This window comes from Biomphalaria glabrata, chromosome 9, assembly GCF_947242115.1.
Source record: "Biomphalaria glabrata chromosome 9, xgBioGlab47.1, whole genome shotgun sequence".
In the NCBI taxonomy this organism is placed as follows: domain Eukaryota; kingdom Metazoa; phylum Mollusca; class Gastropoda; family Planorbidae; genus Biomphalaria; species Biomphalaria glabrata.
The window spans coordinates 37,189,512-37,213,308 of record NC_074719.1 but is presented as its reverse complement, the minus strand read 5'-3'; the positions used below and the strand labels follow the sequence as shown (position 1 = coordinate 37,213,308).

At 37.8% G+C, this 23,797-nt stretch overlaps 1 protein-coding gene across 3 annotated transcripts in view; it reads right to left on the bottom strand.

The window, feature by feature from the left end:
• LOC106056355 (uncharacterized) overlaps positions 1–23,797 on the bottom strand; it is a 167,840-nt gene that overhangs the window by 55,870 nt on the left and 88,173 nt on the right. For all 3 annotated transcript variants that reach the window (XM_056042494.1, XM_056042493.1, XM_056042495.1), the window contains one exon: positions 6,932–7,077. In XM_056042494.1, the coding sequence (XP_055898469.1) occupies positions 6,932–7,077 (146 nt within the window). The remainder of the gene's footprint in view (positions 1–6,931; positions 7,078–23,797) is intronic.

Here is a 23,797-nt window from a genome sequence, read left to right as displayed (position 1 = left end):
GAAATTCAACTTAATGATGGAACACTTAGGCTAGACACACACTAAACAGAACAGCCTTCACGCCAAATGGTATTTGGCAAAGCTAAATAAAGGTTAAATGTAAGTTGTAATTTTGATCCCGTTTTAAGAAAATAGAGAATAACAAAAGGGAATCGGAACTAAAGAACAACGAGAGGCGTGTCTTAGAATGGAATAGAGGGCATAGACAACTTCATTATAGACACGTGGATCACAAAGGAAGACAGGAAACAAATGATAGTATTAGGGTTAGAAACAAAGATAGCCTACAAAGAAGAGATATTATTATGATAAGGAACAAAGATAGCCTACAAACAAGAGATAGTATCATGACAAGAAACAAAGAAAGCCTACAATAAAGAGACAGATATTGTGATTAGAAACAAAGATAGCCTACAAAGAAGAGAGAGAGATACTGTTATTAGAAACAAAGATAGCCTACAAAGAAGAGAGAGAGATACTGTTATTAGAAACAAGGACAGATAGAAAGAAATGTCGCTATAGATTTGTCCGTTTGGTGTTGTTTTTTAATATGCAAGAGATGTCGCCAGAGGACAAAGAGACGTCGTCTTCTGAGACTGACCACTGGCCAAATCCGTCCGGTTAGTAATTAACTCTATCATAAAGGAGCCGCTAAGCTTTAACGAATGATCCTCGTCCCTCCGAGCTGGACAATCAAGTCGGTGACCAGAGTGATTCAAAGATGTGTGAGTGCAAGTGTGTGTGTGTCATATAAACTGTGTGTGGTTTTGGTGGATGTATATGTTGGTAAATGTGTCACAGAACTTTGTACGTGTGTGTGTGCGTGTGTTTGGAGCATGACGGTTGGAATGTAGATGACAGCTTATCGGGACGCAATAATGAATCAGACAAAGGAAATAAGAGAAAGGGGACATAAAAGGGTGGACAGGGAGAAAGACTGAGATGGAGCTTATTAAAAAAAATTCCGATGAATGTGTGAGGCAATAGTATGAGGTGGTCATGATATAAGAGGACACCGTTATGTCTGGGAACATGGAAGAAATTATCTAATATTTTATGCAGCCTAGGCCTGCTTTTCATTCACTATGCATGTATTTTTTTAAAAATAATATAAAGTAAAAAGTAAGGCATATGTATGCATATATGTATGCATGTATGTTACGTATGGCTCAAATAAAAATCAAAACTGTGTGATCGATCTTGATCAAACTTAGCATAGATGTTCCTTACATAATGGTGGAGACCATAGTGTGTGTTAAATGTCTATCCTACAAGCGGAGGACCCTAAAATAGACAAAAAAGTTCCTAGTAGTATTACTATTAAAGAGGGAAATATTTTAGCGAATCGGGTAAACCCGTTTTCACCATATTCTATACTTGATACGAATATGTCGGCCTAACGGGTAAACCCATTTTCACAATCTTCTTTTATTTTCGTGGCAATCGCGCGTAGGATTGGCGTTTGTCATATTGATTGACACCCCAAAATGGCAATTTTTATCTATATATTTCAGGAGATTTGTATGAGTTTTTAAAAGGTTTTAATAATTCCCGGATATTTCCAGGCCTTTTTTTTTGTATATTTTGCAATTTTAGGAGATCTCCAAGAGCTCTTGGTAAATCAGGAGGCCACGGCAAATCTGTTATAAGTTATAAAATGGTTTAATTTAATAATTTACGACTAGAATTAGCGCTGGGCGTATGAAAGTGAGGGGCCCGCTGCGGCCGCATTAGTTGCAGTTGTCTAAGGCCGGCCCTGTTATAGATTTAATCAAATATATACCTTTAGTTAAGAAAAACACTTTACGTGAAAAAAAAAAGCTTATGTCTAGTCTAGTTACATGAGACCGTCTCCACTACGGTGTTATATCTGAACACAATTTGGATAGTCTTTTGTGTTTGTATCTTTAAACACCTAAAAGTAGAACAAAAAGAAGGGGGAAAAGATTTCAAGGGCGGCTGTGTGAGATTTGTGTCAATAAGAATAGCAAGGTGGGGCGCGGGGAGAAGTGCGCTCTGGGGTAAAAAAAAAATAAGGGGCTGGATCAATCCGTTTGAAAGGTTTAGACTGTTCCCCAACAGAACGTGATCTGACGATAGTACTCATTATACTGTGTGGACTCAGACCGTGGACCAAGTGGACCGGCCAGTTTTTTTTTTCACGGTGGACAAAGCTTAAACACAGTAGAGTGGTGTGGACTGCTACAGCATTCAAGTCGGTCTTCTTGATACTTCTCTTTTTTTTCTGCCTTGGTTCAAACATTTGCTAAGGTTCTATTTAGATTGTATAAACTCAGTATATATTTTAATTATTTCCTAGGCTTTAAACTTATGCGTGAACAGGTTATATGATTATATAATTACCGTCAGGGTGAGAAATACGGCTTTACAGATAGTGTAGAAGCCCTGGAACTTACTCTCAAAAGGGGCCTTCACAAACCATGAAATTAAAAACTTAAAACAAATATATTTACTAAATAACCAAAAGAATGTATTCACAATAGTAGCTTTTGTTGTTGTTGTTGTTTTTATTTGTTTGTTAGTACTGCCACGAGTGAATCACAAAGCAAAAGTCACAACAAATGTAAAAAAATGAAAATGTGATATGGTACTCCAATTTTCCGTTCAGTATTAAAGCACTAACGACGTTAAAAATGTTGGCGTGGTAGGGGGCTCTCTTCGCAACCCCTAGACGTGCAAAGAATCTCTTTCTCACTTTTCTAGGTACCCCTTATGGAGTCTTGTTTAGCTACCATTTTGGCCTAATTGTTGCCACTTGTAACCGTTTCCACTCGAGCGCCACGTTGAGGTAGCTGTCTTGTGGTTGCTGCCCGACTGACTACACATATGCAACATTCATACAAAATCTGTGCCTGGTACTGGGTGCGAATTTAACATGCTAGATCTACATCTATATCTAACATTTCATGTAGAGAGCAGCTTCACGCCACAACATTAGTTACTTATTTCAAGCTAGATCTAAGCCAGTCCTTCAAATTACGTCCATATTGGAGACAAGGGCAGATAAACTGGCGCATCAGCTCGATAACCATTTTGGCACATTCTTATATAATGCTTCTCTCCCCTTGCACTTTAGCGGATTGTATTTCATCCTCAGCCCGCCCACTTCTGCTGTCTACTTTGTGTCTCAAGGGAAGTAAGTGGCCATTTTACAATGAAACGCGTCCAAATCTTACTTTAGGGCGGAAATTCTATTTCTATAAAATAAATATTTTGGCTTTAGATGCTTGCTGTCCTTTAGTTTCTAAGAGATAAAATGTCGTTTCATGACCAAAGGAGGCCACGAATCACTAATACTGTCAATCTTAGCTAAATAGAACTGTTTCCTTTTGGTCCTTACTATACATATCTTAAAAACTTAAATTTAAATGAGCCATGTGTAGAATAGTATGTTGTGAACGTTTAAAGGTTTGAATAAAAATCAGTTGAAAAGAAAACTTTTTAAATATATAAAACATATTCCAACAATAATAACTGTATTTAAAACATTAACACAGGAAATGTATAAACAATTTTTTTAACTTCCTCTAACTTTAACAACGGTAGTCAGATTTCATAATTTCGCTACTATCACCCATCAAGGTGCAGTAGTTAAAACGAAAGCCAATTAGATCATTGACAATTAGTATAGCTGTAGATCTACATCTTAATCTAGCTGGACTTTGGTGATAATTGTCATAGTTCTGTATTTCAGAGCTATTAAAAATGTGGCGGGAAATATTACCATCTGCTGGTATTGTATTTGGCGCTCTTCTTATGCCTCACGTTTGTTTTTACTTATGGAATGAACAAAATGTTTTGAAATGGCAAGAGTCAATGTCGAACTTGAACAAAAGGAATGCTTTACGACGAGTACACATTGTATTCACGAGATATCAGAAGTACTGGCAGTGAATACATTCCTCGTGGTTTCGAATCTGCTCCAGATGAATACTGCAAGTAATTTCATTGGACTTTTGAGTTGTATTAGAATGATAGTGGCTCAATAATTTTGTTTTAATAAACAAAATGACGTTGTACATTGTGCTGCTTTAAATTTTGTTTTATATGCCGTGAGCTGATTTCATAACATTATTTCGACATTTAACAAAAAGACCTCTCGGTGTCAACTGGTGAAGATAAGCTGTCCCGGGCTTTAATTAGGGGAAAAATTATCGCCAGACCAGACATGCTTGTATTCATAATCTACATGTATCTAGTCCACTAAATTCCTCATGAGCTCACTGTTATGCCTTCTGGCTTCAATGTTTGGTGGGATGAAAATTTAACATCTGGAAGCTGGTGCAGCTCTGCCAACTTTTGGAAGCTTCTCCGATGGTGATGTGGAGAAACGGTCAAAATAATAAAAACATTTTGGACCTGTATACAATGGCGCCGAACTCACGTCTTATCTGCAACGTGAGAATGGCTGTGTGATGTCCAGGAACATTGTTGATTAGTCCAGTTTTAAGTATATAGTGTTGGACATAAAACCATCAGCACAATAGGAATTCAGGCTGAGCAGTCAGCTGGTAAACGCACCAACAAAATCATTAACTACGAACAATTTTAGATCTTCGCTCTTTGTAATGAACATGAAAATCTGATGTTGTTTTGACCACTCGCTTATGCTCCTATATCTGGAGCTATGACTTTATGATTGATGAACTCCAGCGGGTATATTACAATGACCATTGAATTTCACCATGAGCTATATACAACTTATCAATAACATTGGCTGCTCAACAGTATTCTCTGGTCTGGACGTGGATGAGTTATCCTGTTTGTCTTGTGTGTTAGTGTAAATGAAAGTATACGCTGACTGCAGAACTAGAGAAAAGGATCCTACCGATGGGATTGAGATGCCACAGAAGGATTCAAGATATCACAATTAAAGACCGCATCACAAACCAAGAGATTAGAGACAAGGTAACTATAGTGATTGGTACCCACGATGACCCGCTAACTAGTGTTTATAAAAATGCAAACTAAAACACTATGGCGATATTACAAGATCTTCGGGGCTCGCAAAGACCTTCCTTCGCGGATGGGAAGGTAACATAAAAGAATGGACAGGCATGCCAGTGAAAGAAGCTCTATCTAAGGCAAATGATAGAGGATTGGAGAAAGACGGTCGGCAGATTTTGTGTGGTGCCGCAACGATCCAAAGGACATAGGGTTAGGTGAAAGTGAAGCAACCAAAAGAAGCTCAGAATGAATTACTCTCTTGACATAAACTCTGGTCTCATTCAGTACCATACATCTAATAAACTGATACGCCCAGCTGTTGCATATGGGAATTTATTTTAATCACTGTGCGGAGATTTTGTTTCCATTGTATTCGAACCAAGCGACTTTTCAATTAAAATCTTTCCACTAGAGGCATAGAGAAAAACAACAACACCACCCGTCTTCTTTCGTCTAATTGTGATATTGGAAAGGGCGGAGATTGAAGTTCACAGAGGTCACTCAATTTTCATCTAGACTTGACTGTCATTGACAGCAACCGATGGCTCGTGCAGACATCCCCCCGCCCCTCCATATAATGCCCTACCACGCACGCACACACCCACACCATTTCCATCCTGCTGCACCATTTTGTACGGCAAGACTGCTTCCTGAGATATCCCTCACGTTGACAGAGCACAACAGCCCTCGGTCTTTGAGCAAGATCTCAGCAGAGATTTCTTTGACATCTTTAAACCAAAAAAAAAAAAAAAGTTTATTCCAATTTAGGGAGAGTCAGGTGATAAAATTATACTTTAAATATTAATATCATCAAAAAAAAATCTTACAAGAAAAATGTATGTATTTAAATCTGACAAATTTTGAGCTGGTAGATAAAATGTGCATATATTTTATACCTGCTGAAAATGTGTCGCTATTATAGGAGTTTACTTATTAATATACTGAACACATCTACAGTCTGGATAAGAGGGTGATGGGGCGGGTGGGAACTGCTATGTGGGGAACATCGTTCAGACCACAGCTATTACTATTGCTGCCTGGTCGTAGAATGGCTGCCTTGTCGTGAGTTATGCGCGCTGGTCTGTCGTTCGGACTTCTCGATGGTCCCGGGTTCATACCCTGCCCACTGCTATCCTCCGTCGTCCTGCTAGAGGTTACGACTAGGAAGTAAACTATCACCAACTCTGAAGGAACATCCGAAACATGTAACACATTTTACATTCTGTACTACTCAGACAATCCTTTAGTTTCTAAGAGATAAAATGTCGTTTCATGACCAAAGGAGGCCACGAATCACTAATACTGTCAATCTTAGCTAAATAAAACTGTTTCCTTTTGATCCTTACTATCCACATCTTCAAAACTTAAATTTAAATGAGCCATGTGTAGAATAGTATGTTGTGAACGTTTGTTTCGAGGTCTGATAAACAAATCAGACCACCCATAGTCTGGGTGTCTGAACATGACATAAGAGTACAACCATCTTGCGACAACCACTAAACGAACATCTTACAACAACCACTTAACAACCATCTTACAACAACCACTTAACAATCATCTTGCAACAACCACTTAACAATCATCTTACAACAACCACTTAACAATCATCTTACAACAACCACTTAACAATCATCTTACAACAACCACTTAACAATCATCTTACAACAACCACTTAACAATCATCTTGCAACAACCACTTAACAACCATCTTACAACAACCACTTAACAATCATCTTACAACAACCACTTAACAATCATCTTGCAACAACCACTTAACAACCATCTTACAACAACCACTTAACAACCATCTTACAACCACCACTTATCTCTTAATACCGTAATTAAAAAGAGTAACATTGTGGGCTAAGAAATGTGTGGAGGGTATGTAGAGATAACTGGTGAGGAGAAGTTGTGGGCTAAGAAATGTGTGGAGAAGTCGTGGTATAAGAAATGTTGGACTCACCTCATAATCAAATGACCGGCAGACGAAGGTCATCTCTTCCAGGCAGGCCTGAGCACATCTCTCAGGGGAAACCCGCTCCAGGGTCTTGTCGTTCTCACCGGGCACGATGCTGTACGGTGTGGCAATGAACCTGTCCAAGCTGACACCTGTGTAACACAAGAGAAAGAAACGACTTCAGACCTCGACCTCAATCGGGAAGTGAGAAAAATGCCACATTTTCGAATTGACACCCCACAATTGTACACATAGCATTGAAGTCTGAGGATATGTGAATGTTTTTGTTTTATTTGACTTTTGATTTGGAAAGGATTATGGATGTAAGGAGTGGTTACAGTGTGGGGATTAAAGTAGAAGATGTGATGAGGAAATGTGTGGAGGTTTTGTGTGGAAGAGAATTGGGGTAAGAAATATGTTAAGTAATGTGTGGAGGAGATGTGGGGTAAGAAATGTGTGGTGATATGTGTGAGGAGATGTGGGTTAAGAAATTTGTGGTGATATGTGTGGAGGAGACGTGGGTTAAGAAATGTGTGGTGATATGTGTGAGGAGATGTGGGCTAAGAAATGTGTGGTGATATGTGTGAAGGAGTAGTGGGGTAAGAAATGTGTGGTGATATGTGTGAGGAGATGTGGGTTAAGAAATGTGTGGTGATATGTGTGAGGAGATGTGGGTTAAGAAATGTGTGGTGATATGTGTGAGGAGATGTGGAGTAAGAAATGTGCTGTGATATGTGTGAGGAGATGTAGGGTAAGAAATGTGTTGAGATATGTGTGAGGAGATGTAGGGTAAGAAATGTGTGGTGATATGTGTGAGGAGATGTGGAGTAAGAAATGTGCTGTGATATGTGTGAGGAGATGTAGGGTAAGAAATGTGTTGAGATATGTGTGAGGAGATGTAGGGTAAGAAATGTGCTGTGATATGTGTGAGGAGATGTAGGGTAAGAAATGTGTTGAGATATGTGTGAGGAGATGTGGGTTAAGAAATGTGTGGTGATATGTGTGAGGAGATGTGGGGTAAGAAATGTGTGGAGATATGTGTGAGGAGATGTGGAGTAAGAAATGTGCTGTGATATGTGTGAGGAGATGTGGAGTAAGAAATGTGCTGTGATATGTGTGGGGAGATGTAGGGTAAGAAATGTGTTGAGATATGTGTGAGGAGATGTAGGGTAAGAAATGTGCTGTGATATGTGTGAGGAGATGTAGGGTAAGAAATGTGTTGAGATATGTGTGAGGAGATGTGGGTTAAGAAATGTGTGGTGATATGTGTGAGGAGATGTGGGGTAAGAAATGTGTGGTGATATGTGTGAGGAGATGTGGAGTAAGAAATGTGCTGTGATATGTGTGAGGAGATGTGGAGTAAGAAATGTGCTGTGATATGTGTGAGGAGATGTAGGGTAAGAAATGTGTTGAGATATGTGTGAGGAGATGTAGGGTAAGAAATGTGTGGTGATATGTGTGAGGAGATGTGGAGTAAGAAATGTGCTGTGATATGTGTGAGGAGATGTAGGGTAAGAAATATGTTGAGATATGTGTGAGGAGATGTGGGTTAAGAAATGTGTGGTGATATGTGTGAGGAGATGTGGGGTAAGAAATGTGTGGTGATATGTGTGAGGAGATGTGGAGTAAGAAATGTGCTGTGATATGTGTGAGGAGATGTGGAGTAAGAAATGTGCTGTGATATGTGTGAGGAGATGTAGGGTAAGAAATGTGTTGAGATATGTGTGAGGAGATGTAGGGTAAGAAATGTGTGGTGATATGTGTGAGGAGATGTGGAGTAAGAAATGTGCTGTGATATGTGTGAGGAGATGTAGGGTAAGAAATATGTTGAGATATGTGTGAGGAGATGTAGGGTAAGAAATGTGCTGTGATATGTGTGAGGAGATGTAGGGTAAGAAATGTGTTGAGATATGTGTGAGGAGATGTGGGTAAAGAAATGTGTGGTGATATGTGTGAGGAGATGTGGGTTAAGAAATGTGTGGTGATATGTGTGAGGAGATGTGGAGTAAAAAATGTGCTGTGATATGTGTGAGGAGATGTGGAGTAAGAAATGTGCTGTGATATGTGTGAGGAGATGTAGGGTAAGAAATGTGTTGAGATATGTGTGAGGAGATGTAGGGTAAGAAATGTGTGGTGATATGTGTGAGGAGATGTGGGTTAAGAAATGTGTGGTGATATGTGTGAGGAGATGTGGGGTAAGAAATGTGTGGTGATATGTGTGAGGAGATGTGGAGTAAGAAATGTGCTGTGATATGTGTGAGGAGATGTGGAGTAAGAAATGTGCTGTGATATGTGTGAGGAGATGTAGGGTAAGAAATGTGTTGAGATATGTGTGAGGAGATGTAGGGTAAGAAATGTGCTGTGATATGTGTGAGGAGATGTAGGGTAAGAAATGTGTTGAGATATGTGTGAGGAGATGTGGGTTAAGAAATGTGTGGTGATATGTGTGAGGAGATGTGGGGTAAGAAATGTGTGGTGATATGTGTGAGGAGATGTGGAGTAAGAAATGTGCTGTGATATGTGTGAGGAGATGTGGAGTAAGAAATGTGCTGTGATATGTGTGAGGAGATGTAGGGTAAGAAATGTGTTGAGATATGTGTGAGGAGATGTAGGGTAAGAAATGTGCTGTGATATGTGTGAGGAGATGTGGGTTAAGAAATGTGTGGTGATATGTGTGAGGAGATGTGGGGTAAGAAATGTGTGGTGATATGTGTGAGGAGATGTGGAGTAAGAAATGTGCTGTGATATGTGTGACGAGATGTGGAGTAAGAAATGTGCTGTGATATGTGTGAGGAGATGTAGGGTAAGAAATGTGTTGAGATATGTGTGAGGAGATGTAGGGTAAGAAATGTGCTGTGATATGTGTGAGGAGATGTGGGTTAAGAAATGTGTGGTGATATGTGTGAGGAGATGTGGGGTAAGAAATGTGTGGTGATATGTGTGAGGAGATGTGGAGTAAGAAATGTGCTGTGATATGTGTGACGAGATGTGGAGTAAGAAATGTGCTGTGATATGTGTGAGGAGATGTAGGGTAAGAAATGTGTTGAGATATGTGTGAGGAGATGTAGGGTAAGAAATTTGCTGTGATATGTGTGAGGAGATGTAGGGTAAGAAATGTGTGGTGATATGTGTGAGGAGATGTGGGTTAAGAAATGTGTGGTGATATGTGTGAGGAGATGTGGGGTAAGAAATGTGTGGTGATATGTGTGAGGAGATGTGGAGTAAGAAATGTGCTGTGATATGTGTGAGGAGATGTGGGTTAAGAAATGTGTGGTGATATGTGTGAGGAGATGTGGAGTAAGAAATGTGCTGTGATATGTGTGAGGAGATGTGGAGTAAGAAATGTGCTGTGATATGTGTGAGGAGATGTAGGGTAAGAAATGTGTTGAGATATGTGTGAGGAGATGTAGGGTAAGAAATGTGTGGTGATATGTGTGAGGAGATGTGGGTTAAGAAATGTGTGGTGATATGTGTGAGGAGATGTAGGGTAAGAAATGTGTTGAGATATGTGTGAGGAGATGTGGGTTAAGAAATGTGTGGTGATATGTGTGAGGAGATGTAGGGTAAGAAATGTGTTGAGATATGTGTGAGGAGATGTAGGGTAAGAAATGTGCTGTGATATGTGTGAGGAGATGTAGGGTAAGAAATGTGCTGTGATATGTGTGAGGAGATGTGGGTTAAGAAATGTGTGGTGATATGTGTGAGGAGATGTGGGGTAAGAAATGTGTGGTGATATGTGTGAGGAGATGTGGAGTAAGAAATGTGCTGTGATATGTGTGAGGAGATGTGGAGTAAGAAATGTGCTGTGATATGTGTGAGGAGATGTAGGGTAAGAAATGTGTTGAGATATGTGTGAGGAGATGTAGGGTAAGAAATGTGTGGTGATATGTGTGAGGAGATGTAGGGTAAGCAATGTGCTGTGATATGTGTGAGGAGATGTGGAGTAAGAAATGTGCTGTGATATGTGTGAGGAGATGTAGGGTAAGAAATGTGCTGTGATATGTGTGAGGAGATGTAGGGTAAGAAATGTGTTGAGATATGTGTGAGGAGATGTAGGGTAAGAAATGTGCTGTGATATGTGTGAGGAGATGTAGGGTAAGAAATGTGTTTAGATATGTGTGAGGAGATGTGGGGTAAGAAATGTGTGGTGATATGTGTGAGGAGATGTGGGGTAAAATGTATGGAGTGTATGAAGGGATGAGAGGTGAGTAGCAGTTGTGGGGGAGACATGTGGCGAATTTATTTGGTATGACATGTGGGAAGTAATGTGTGGAGGGTTGTGCGTGTAGACAGTGTTGCCCCTGAAAACTCCCCCTTTTCCCACATCTTTGTCTTTTATTGAGAGTGAGTTGTGAGGTCACTTGGCTTCAAACATTGTCGACTGCTTCAACATCCAGGAAGTATGTATACACAGCCAGGTCAGGGACATAATATACCAAAAAAAAAAGTTTACAAAGGAATGGCCATGGCTTTCCTGTCAACAGAAATGAAAGCATTGAATGTGATCCGCATGATGCTTTTAAATCTCGTCTCTATGTTTGTCGTTCTTCTTCTTTCATTCTTTTTTTCTTTCATTCATGTGTGTTTGTAAGAGAGTGTGTGTGTGTGAGTGTGCTCAGTGCGTATGTGTGTGAGTGTGTGTCTCTGTTGAGTTTTGCTCTTTTTTTATTTTTCAAGATGTTTAAAATCGTTTCCTGCTATTTTGTATTTTCCTAATGAAATGTTGAATTGCCTATTGTCTGTTTTTGTTTTCTTGTAATAACCTCAGGCTAATTTTTATATGCAAAAGTTTCCGTTCAAATAAAACATTTCAAAACTGACTATGGTATAAACCTCGTCTCTCCTTTACTCTTTTAAATGCAACTATGGTAAATAATGTCAAACTACTAGTGTGTTATTATGTAATATAAACAATGGCCACCGATAAACAGAGAGAATTAAAAATCAACAATAAACGGGAAAAAACTTTGAAAAATTAAAATTTTCTTTTTTTACAAATAATGTTTTTGCAATGTTTCATAGTTATGAAGTGTTTACTTTTGATGCAGTTATTTTTAATTTACATGTTAATTACTGTCCTCCCCCCCCCCCCCCACCCAGATCAACACTGAATAATGAATAATGGCAATGTCTTTTATTCCGAAGATGAAGGATAAGTTCAGCGTTTCACATGACTGCGCAAACCCAATTGCGACCTGCATATTTTTTCACATCTGATGCAGGTAAAGCCGTTGTCCGCGCGGGGGGGGGGGGGAGGAGGGGGAAGGGGAGAGTCTATTAAATTTTCATCTTGTTTTCTGAGTCTGTCTTCAACAAGGGTTTTTCTTTCGATCTCACAGCTTTTGCGAGAGCTCAGCAGCTGTCTCTTTCAGAGACCGTCTTCTGCCAGCTACTTTCCTCAATGCCAGTGAGGGCAAAATGGCGCCTGAGTTGATCTTTACAGCACTTACGGGAGCACCTCTGTTACGCCGTCCTCCTTTAACCTCGCCAAAGAAGATCCCCTTTGGCCTGCGTGCGTCTCCAACGCAGGATAAGTGTTGGAACAAGGGCTGCTGCCGAGCGGTCATTAGATACTGTCCACACTGACCAGAAGCCGTAGAATGCTATTTGTAATCTTGCAAGCGTAAGCCTATTATGGAGCGAAGGCACCTTTTGATGGAAGCGTACGAGGACAGTTTTATGAAATGTTTACAAAATATGTAGCTCGAAATAGGCTTTTTGTATGCGTTTGCATCTCTAGTGCTATTGCTGTAGTAGTATGTTGGGGTGGTAATTTGTAGTGAAAATGAATTGTCATTTGTTTGACCAATAAAATAGTCCATTGTTTTGTGACTGAAGGCTGATTTGTGGAACAAACGTAAATAATGAACGATTTTTAAATACAATTTTTATTACTTGTAAAAAAAAAAAAAGTAATATTCCCCTTTCAGACCTTTCAATGCATAGATGAATGATGTAAAGGTATGTGGTCTACGGTTAACGAGGATGTCATGTGGCCAACACAACGAAGAACTGCCTTTACTTTTCCCAGCTAATGTCCACTGGGTGGACTCAGGGACACCCTAGAGGTCCCGAAATTAAAAATCACGGTTTTTACTAGGTAGCCAAGCGCTTTACCACTCGTCCAACGTGCCTCCAGTGTATTAGAGAAGTTTATTGTTATGTTTTGTAGACATTATTTATTATTGCCAACAAAAGCCAATTACCTGTCACCTTTCGACCCTGATCTGAGATTTATTTATAATTTTTTTTTAACATAGTATACCCAGTAACATTAACCCTCACAAGACAAAAAGATAAGCACGACGATTTCAGCCCAGCCTAAAGCACAAAGTGAGAGCACTGACCTAAATATAGAGAGAAATAAAATGAGACAATTTCAACTCGTGACAGATCACATGACAAAATGTCTGCCTCTTTTCTATCCCACCAATCATCTTACTGGGCTGACTTTCAGATTAGACAGACAAACACGCCTTCAAAGAAAAACAAAATGTTATGGATAAAATGACGGTTACATTAAAACAAATTGTGTTTCTCTCTAAACTCTCATGTCTGACTAGAAATTCTAACCATTTTTTTTTTGTATAACTGCATTCACACTCACGTGCTGACATTGAATCATAACCAGGCGTGGTCTATTTTATAAAAAAAAATAATTCTTGTATTTTTCAAATGACTTAGTTGTTACATCTTTCTAGTATATCTAAGTGTATAGAAACTACCTTTACTTTCTCACGAAGTCCAGGTGTCCCTGGGTTTAACTGTAAGAAAAAAAAAACACTAAATAACTTGGACTAGAACACAGAACTTTTTTACTCTTGATAGCATATATCACACACTGGCCTCTGTCCTTGTCTAAAAACTAGCAGACTTCCGGTCAATCGCGCATACATTCCAACTGACATATCTGAGTAAAATAGATTATACACATACATGCAATCATCCGTGTTATTGGTAAGTAGCAATAATACAGAAAACACTGAACCATAACTAACAATTAAAAAAATATATATTTAGAAGACATATATAAAGGCACAATTCTTATTTCTTTTACTGGGACAGATTCGAGCAAGCGCTCATTACTCCTACTTCCCTAGAGGCATTGGAATCAGCCAGGAGAACTAATGACTAAACAGAGTTTAAGTCTCTAATCAACATGTAGGACTAGATTAGCTCATAGATACGCGTCGGACGTAATTGTCTTTTTTTTTTCCATGAGAACCTCTGTAACGGAATGTCTCGCTGCACAAACCAGAAGACATGCGCACAAAGCAATTTGTTCTGTTCCATTAATTTTTTTTTTAAATTTTTTTTTTATTATTCAATTATTCATGACATTTTATATATTTTTTTAAATTGATTTGTCTTACTTTTACAAAATGCATTGGGCGCTGCATAAAAAATTTACTGAACACTACGCAGGGTTAAAAAACTACACAAACCCGGCAATTCACTCAACATAAGTGTAGACGAAGCTTGATGGAGACACCGAAGAGAAAATGTCAGTAAAAGTTGTTTTTTTTTAAAATCTCAAGCCATTGTTACACTTAGCATCGATTGACTCTTTTCTTTTCTGTTTTAACATCTTTTGAACTGCAATATAGATCGACATCTAAACACCATTAAAAAAAAAAGCCCTATAAAATATAAAAAAAAATAAAAAAAACATTTCTTATTTATTAAAAAAAATACCGTAAACTAAACATTCGTATTTTATTTGTCATTGAATAAAAAGGAAAAAAAAGCCAGTATGGAAGTGGTGTAGATATGGATTTGCGGGCCCGGAAGGATCGACCTTTTTAGGGGCCCTTGCATTTTAACAAACGACATCATGATACGAGATATTGTACCTAATAATTATATAAATCGAAATTCCAATTGGTACAGTATATAAGTAAAATTAACAAAAACTAATCATGTCAACTCTTTGAAATGGATACTACCGTTGTTTATTGGCGAGATAATGCACAAGTGACAAATCTCAATTCATATCGCCTCACGTCGTGCTTTCTGTGCAGCCAATGCACCTATAAACATCATCTAGAATATTTAGATCAATGCTGTCTAGTAGTTTTGAATAGAAAGATTACGTGGCAGTGGCGTAATATTTAATATTAAATGCGAAAAAAAAATTAGGACATTCAAGTGGGGGCCCGGAGAACTTTCGAATTAGGACCTCCCTCCCCCACCCTAGCTCCGCCGCTGCAGTATGGAGATCCAATCCATGGCATACACATTGTTATTATTAGTAGTAGAAAATAGACGAATCAATTCCTACATCTCCCGAGCTACTTCCGACTTGCACCTCTACAGTCCTATCCATGGTGGAAGTGTAAGCTGATGGTAGGGAAAACATGTTTTTCTTTTGAATACAAACATTTAAAAAAAATCACGTAAGAAGATATTCACGATGATGAGGATGATGATGACGATGATAATGATGATGACGATGAAGTTGATGACGATGATGATGACGATGATGATGATGATGATGATGCTTATGACGATGACGATGATGACGATGATGATGATGATGATGATGCTTATGACGATGACGATAATGGTGATGATGATAATGCTTATGACGATGACGATGATGACGATAATGGTGATGATGATGATGATGATGATGATGACAATGGTGATGATGATGACGATGATGACGACGACGAAGACGACGACGACGGTGATGATGATGATGATGATGATGATGAAGATGATGATAATGATGATAATCATGCTGCAGAACTGCCTCATCAGCAGAAAATTTCTCAGTGGACATTGTTAAAGCGACGACAATAAATGATGTTTCTCGTTAACGAAGCCCAACCCTTGGCAGTCCCAGAGAATTAAATAAAATTAATTCATTTTCATAATAATAATTTAAATGTAAAAAAAATACGTTTAATTTTACGGTAATTTTATTTCAATGTATATCCATCCAGATTTAGTGTAAATAAACCAAACAAAGAAACACTGAAAGATTGTATTTTCGGAATTTAGATTCTATTTTTTTGAAAAAATGTGGCATTTTATAGGGTGGTCGAAAAAAATAACTTTTGTGACGATCTCTTATTCGGGAAAATTGTATCTATTATATCAGATAGTCAGAAAATGGATGAAGTTTTTACACATCTAATCAAATAGAGCGTACGAAAGTTTTACACCCATTGCAAGGGACTGACGGAGTAAATCTCTTCTTTGGCATCATCATGGATTTCTCCACATTGCACCATGCGCAAAAATGATGCGCGACGGCACTTCGACTCTCTTTGGCTTTGTAAAAAACTCGAAGCTGGTGTTCCATTAGTATAGTTCCATGGTATATCCAAGATCTCTGCACTTATAAATGTAGGATTTGTAGTTACTTAAAAACAACAACTACAATTTAATTTGTTTCGTTTCTTACTCCATCTTTGTAATTAAAGGTTATTAAATAAAATTGCGCTGTTTTATAATTACTGACAGTCTCAAGAAATGTAAACAAAATAATTTGTTGTCCTACATAGCACGAGACAAAATATTTATTTAACGAAATAAAATTAAAACAAAACAACAATGACTAAAAGTTCACCAAACAATGAAATATGGATTTTTAAAGAAATAATGAAACAAAACAAAAGAGAGGAAATTTACAGACAGGAAAAAAAATTGTAAGAGGGAGGTAATTTTACGATCAGTTTGATTACTTTTGAATTACTTGAAGTTCCACCAAAGACTTCGCTTAGATCGAACTCTGGTCTTAATTACCGCGTTGTTTCTCTTTCGTCTGTATCTAGGGCATTGGGGATGGATTGAATGTACCATTTACTTGTATATATCAAGACGGAATTGAAAAACATCCATACAGAATTTAGCATTGGAGATATTAATTTGTATGTTTCATATCATTTTGATGTCTTTTTCTGATAAAAAAAATATCATTACTTAAAAAGTAGGATTTAGTTTAAGTTCAATGGTTTACGAAACAAATGATTGAAAAGTAACATTTTCATTTTCGTGTGCACTAAATAGGACTGGGACTAGGTCTAGGGCATCGGTCAATGACCAGCTACAAGAGATCGAACCCTAAAGAAAGATAGTACAGGGTTGAGACAATGACGACTAATTCCGCTGGATCTTTAAATTTTGGGAGGCGCGGTGGCTGAGCGGTAAGGTGCTTGGCTTTCGAACCGGGGTCCGGGGTTCGAATCCTGGTGAAGACTGGGATTTTTAATTTCGGGATTTTCGGGCGACTCTGAGTCCACACAGCTCTAATGGGTACCTGACATTAGTTGGGGAAAAGTAAAGGCGGTTGGTCGTTGTGCTGGCCACATGACACCCTTGTTAACCGTAGGCCACAAAAACAGATAATCTTTACATCATCTGCCCTATAGACCACAAGGTCTGAAAATGGAACTTTACTGTTTTTAAAAATTTTGCAAGATTTATCTCCCATTTTCTATATAAAATGATTAATTTAACAAGTACTGCTAATTAATTAACCAATATATTGACATTTAAAAATATTGATTCATAATGGACAATAAATAACTGTGCAAAAGTTTCAAATTGATCTGAGAAGATCAAGAATGGAGAGTGGGAGAAATAACGTGTACAAGATTTGTATCAGACAGACAGACAGAGTAAGCTGATAAAAGCTGCTACAACAATAATAAATGCTACTGAGTCAATTCGGGATTATATGTTGTAGCCACATTCATGTTTATTTTATTATGTAGTTATAAAGAATGATACTTTCCTATTCTGTGAAGAGATTATGTGGGAGAAATAATTTTTGTTATCTATTACAATTTGGGATGTTAAATTATGTTGTGCTATCGGTACTCTCGCAATAATATATGTATGTGGGTCTTAATATTAAAAAAAGGGTGTTTTTTTTGGTTTACAGTTGTTTACATGAAATTGGTTTATTTAATGTATGGCAACTTCAACGAAGGTAAAACAAAAGGAAAAAGTGATGAAGGTCATTCGGTGCGTATCACAGATCACAGTGATCACACGTATAATTTATTAGCGGAAAAGAAGAGTATATCAACATCATGTTCTCAGGTAGAAATCTTTCGTAGTTAGCATGTTTGATCTGTTTCGGATGTTTCTTCAGAATATAAGATTATTACACTTATTGTTTTTATTAGCCCCTCCCTCACCCTCTCGATGTGCAGGTTTCAAACTTGGTACAAGTGGGAGGGGGGGGGGATAGGGGGTATCTAGGAGAAGGTTTTTCCGTGCTGCCTTTAGGCGCTCAGTAAACACAACTCTGCTCGAGTCAGGTATCGAACCTTAAGCCCCCTTCATAGGCAGTCAAGCCAAGCCAGGTTCAAGCGTACTAAGCCTCTCGACCAGGCTTCCCACTATATTTCTATTGTTTTACTGAGCAAAGTGTTAGGCCCATTGCCTAAGGTAGATGTGACTCGTTTAATGTGAAGCTACTTTAAAGAGCGTTTTCAATAAAAAATTATAATGGAAGTCAACTCACTGAGAAGAAAGATCTTTTGATAAATGCCGTTGAGCATTTCATAGTATCTCTATCCATATTAGACAAAGCTGCTGTTGGGCAGCTGCCCCATATTACGACCGATTATAGAATTTGGTTTTTAGCTTTTTGAATTTAAGAATTTAAATATTTATTTGAAACCACAAAGATTATTGCTAATTTAGCCTATAATTAAGTATACTTTTAAAATTCTTTTTTATTGCTACATTTAGGCGTTGTAATTGAACTGAATAGCGCAAATTCTGAGGTTTCCTTTTCAAAAAAAAAAATTAATGTAGTAATATTGTAGGCCTATATCTTTCGTATTTGTTTAACTCTATATGACCGTAATTGATTTGTCTCGCTTGCTAATGCATATGTACCGTACTAGTCTATTCTATCGTATTAAAAAAAATTACATAGATATCTATATATATATATTTAAAAAAAGAGATGTTAGCACATGTGGATTGTATGGCTTAAAATGTATGCGGACTTTCATCCGACTAGGGCAGGAAAAAGGACACGCAAGAACTATGAACAATTTCTGAACAAAGCTTTTTACATTTGTCAAAAACATTAATGCTTCTTGGAAACTTCGAGCTTCCATAGAAACTAAAGATACTTCCTATCGAAATAATCCCAATATCAAGGACTTCGACTGTGTCTACACTAAAAGACAATAGTCAACCTAATGATTGTCAAGTCTGCACAATTTCTGAACATATTACAATGAACAGTGTCAATGAACATGAACTATATACAATTTCTCAATACCCTTGACTGTTCTACAGTATTATATGGTCTGGACGTGGATGCGTTAATCCAGGGGTTCTCAACCTGTGGATCGCGACCCCCTTAGGGGTCGATGGAGGATTTTCCAGGGGTTCCCATAAGACCATCGAAAATATGAATTGTTATTGTCTACTCTTCTATTGCTGTATGTGTGTGTGTGTGTGTGGGGGGGGGGGTCGCGGCAGAGAGGGAATTGTAAAAAGGGGTCGCCGATCTTAAAAGGTTGAGAACCGCTGCGTTAACCTGTTTGTCTTGTCTGTTATTGTAAGTGAAAGTATAATCTGAATAAAGCACCAATGTATTTGGGAAAAAAAAAAAAAAAAAAAAAAATGGTGATCTTCCTTCCCAGACTCCTCTAATAATAATTGTAATTTCATGCATGAAAAAGTGAACAGGTGTACTACAGTTCATATTTGAAAAAAGTATGATGGGTTATTGTAATATTGATTATCTGTAAAATAAAAAAAAAACTGATCTTTTTTTTTTTTAAATAACCTTTTACTGATTATATTTTTGCCTGTTTTCATTATTAAATGTGGTAGAAACTGACATTTCAATAGCTCAAGAATTTTGTTGTAACTTGTTTGACCCTTACTTTATACATTATGTAAATATGCTTGAAGTTAATTTGACTGCTGGCTGATTTCAAAGGTTGTACCCCTCCCCCTCCCCCCCTTTTTTTTTCCCCTTTCAGCTGACTACTATTTTTTCTGAACAAAATAGTCAGTGCTTATTTGTATTTGAAAATGACCTTTGATCTTTTCATAGTTTTTGACTTAGCGATCTTGACATTGACAAATACATTTAGTTGTGCGTACACACGATTTCTGTCTTGGAACAAAAATGTATCACTATTTATTTTGTCTGACTGCATTGTTATTGTCATGCCATTTATGAATTGAATTAAAGGAAAAATCTATATCTAAAAAAAAAAAAAAAAAAAAAAAAACAAATGGTGATTATGATGCGTCACGTTCATGGAATGCCACAGGGTCGATTTCCGCAAGACAATCTATAGGGTTATCTAACAGAAGGCAGGAGAGCCGCTGGTCGTTCACGTCTTAGGTATACGGATGTATGCAAACGTGACAAGAAGCTTTCAAAAACGACTGTAACAGCTAGGAAAAAAGTGAATCTGGATAGATCCACATGGTGAGCGTGCATGAAGCAAGCGTCCCGGATTGCAGATGCCATACACAGCAGTAGAAGAAAGAAGGGTGAAAGTGCAAGGGCGATTACAGATTCCCAACCAGTGACCGTAGCTGTGTATCAAGGATTGGTCTCTTAAGTCACACAACAAGCTGCAAAGAGAAACAATCTCCACATAGGAGGTAAAATTCCACATATTCTTAATCCTTGGAATCAAAGACATCGCTTTTATAATCCATTATGAAAGATCTGAATTTCTTTTGCTTTGGTCTGTTTCATTTCATATAGAAAGAGAGAAAGATGCTTTTTCCGAAAAAGGTAAATTAAAACCGGAAACTCTGTGACAGTAATCAAGAAAATAAGACAATATACAATATATGGGCCGGTTTGTATAGAAATGCCCGGGCTGAATTTGACAGCCAGTCCGTCCCTGATTATAATTGTTAAATTGTGTATATCTTATATCTCCGTTCCTGAACATTGATCTATCTAATTGGTGACCTACAGGTATTATTTCTGTGTCATCTCAGTTTGTGTACCTTGTCATCGTATACCCCCGGGATATCTCGGTGTCGATGGAGGTGATTGGTGGTTTGACTTTTACGCATGACTATACTATTTTTAACCTTAAAGGTACTTTTTAGTGTTTATAATGTGCTCTAAACTTGCCTTGTGATCTACCCGAAAAAGCCGCCTACGAGTTTGATTGTTTACACTGACTCTCTTTGTTGTTGTGTTATCTTTTTGATTAACCCATTAACAAATAACAACAACAACAACAACAAAAAAACGGAATTTCGAAACCAAGATTTGCTTTAAATATATATTTCTTCATTACTTTAATTAGGACTACTATTATAAGCCACCAGACTTGATCGGAACTAGATCTATCTAATTAAGCTAACATACTTGACCGGAAATATAAAATTAAGCTCATTAGGAGCCAAGATCTAAAAAATAATAAAGTCGACTGGCTTTGCATACGTCATCATCAGTAGACTGGAATTCGATATATGAAGTGTTTTTTGTCAAGTTATTTTGAAATCCGATCTTTCAAGTTTGTTGCATTAGTCTGTAATCACGTCAGTCAGGTTAATTACAAACTTTTGTCTGTTTATTTCTTCCCCAATTTGTCTTTTTTTAAAAAATTTTTCACTCAATATGTTGATCTCTCTCTCTCTCTCTCTCTTTCTCTCTCTGACACACTCTCTCTCTCTCATTCTCTCTCTCTCTCCCTCTCACTAATAGGCAAGGAGTGTATAAAATGGTATAGGACATTATAAGTGACATTGCATAGCATCTGAAGACAAATGGATCTAGTCCTCGAGATTTAGGAGATGGATTGAAGGAAACTTCTAATGTCAACGAGGGTGATGTGTGGCCAACCCGACGTTACAACACAGGTTGCTTTTATAAGTCATCCTTTCTGAGATAGAGAAAAAGATTAAAAGACCGATAATAAAAGAATGAAGAGAGAGAGAGAGAGAGCGAGAGAGAGACAAAAGAAAGAAAGAAAGAAAGAAAGAAAGAAAGAAAGAAAGAAAAAGACAGAGAAATAGATAGAATAAGAAAAAAGAAAGATGGAGAAAGTAAGAATGAAATGGACAGAAAGATATCAGCAGACGAGAAAGAAAGATAGAGAGAATAGGAGAGAAGGATAACGAAAGAGGTAAAGAGGAAACATTTTTAAAAGAGATCAAGATTTCAGGAAATGGAAGGATAAAGAAAAGAAACAAGGTAAGGAAAACAAGAAAAAAGAGAGAAATGTCTTTTAAAAAGAGAACACGAAAAAGTGAAGGAGAACGCGAGAATAAGAAGAAAGGAAAGAGACAAAGAGAAAAAAGAGAGAAAAGAGAAACGAGGAGAAGAGAGAGAAAACGAAAGGGAATCAGGAAAGAGAGAGAAAGAAAGAGAGAGAAAGAGAGAGGGAAATGAAAAAGAAAGAGAAAAACAAAAGATATTAGCATTCCGTAGAAATGACAAATTTCATCAAACTTGCAAAACAAAAAGGAAAAAAAAAACGTCTTCCATTTTTTTCGCCTTTTTCTTTCACTCTGTTCATTGATAAGTCAGCCTTATCTTAGAGCAGACATTGATAAGTCAGCCTTATCTTAGAGCAGTCATTGATAAGTCAGCCTTAGCTTATAGCAGTCATTGATAAGTCAGCCTTAGCTTAGAGCAGACATTGATAAGTCAGCCTTAGCTTATAGCAGTCATTGATAAGTCAGCCTTAGCTTAGAGCAGTCATTGATAAGTCAGCCTTAGCTTATAGCAGTCATTGATAAGTCAGCCTTAGCTTATAGCAGTCATTGATAAGTCAGCCTTATCTTAGAGCAGACATTGATAAGTCAGCCTTAGCTTATAGCAGACATTGATAAGTCAGCCTTATCTTAGAGCAGTCATTGATAAGTCAGCCTTAGCTTATAGCAGTCATTGATAAGTCAGCCTTAGCTTAGAGCAGTCATTGATAAGTCAGCCTTAGCTTATAGCAGACATTGATAAGTCAGCCTTAGCTTATAGCAGTCATTGATAAGTCAGCCTTAGCTTAGAGCAGTCATTGATAAGTCAGCCTTAGCTTATAGCAGTCATTGATAAGTCAGCCTTAGCTTAGAGCAGTCATTGATAAGTCAGCCTTAGCTTATAGCAGTCATTGATAAGTCAGCCTTAGCTTAGAGCAGTCATTGATAAGTCAGCCTTAGCTTATAGCAGTCATTGATAAGTCAGCCTTAGCTTAGAGCAGTCATTGATAAGTCAGCCTTAGCTTAGAGCAGTCATTGATAAGTCAGCCTTAGCTTATAGCAGTCATTGATAAGTCAGCCTTAGCTTATAGCAGTCATTGATAAGTCAGCCTTAGCTTATAGCAGTCATTGATAAGTCAGCCTTAGCTTATAGCAGTCATTGATATGTCAGCCTTAGCTTATAGCAGTCATTGATAAGTCAGCCTTAGCTTATAGCAGTCATTGATAAGTCAGCCTTAGCTTATAGCAGTCATTGATAAGTCAGCCTTAGCTTATAGCAGTCATTGATAAGTCAGCCTTAGCTTAGAGCAGTCATTGATAAGTCAGCCTTAGCTTAGAGCAGACATTGATAAGTCAGCCTTAGCTTAGAGCAGTCATTGATAAGTCAGCCTTAGCTTAAAGCAGAGATTGATAAGTCAGCCTTAGCTTATAGCAGTCATTGATAAGTCAGCCTTAGCTTATAGCAGACATTGATAAGTCAGCCTTAGCTTAGAGCAGACATTGATAAGTCAGCCTTAGCTTATAGCAGTCATTGATAAGTCAGCCTTAGCTTATAGCAGACATTGATAAGTCAGCCTTAGCTTATAGCAGTCATTGATAAGTCAGCCTTAGCTTAGAGCAGACATTGATAAGTCAGCCTTAGCTTATAGCAGTCATTGATAAGTCAGCCTTAGCTTATAGCAGACATTGATAAGTCAGCCTTAGCTTATA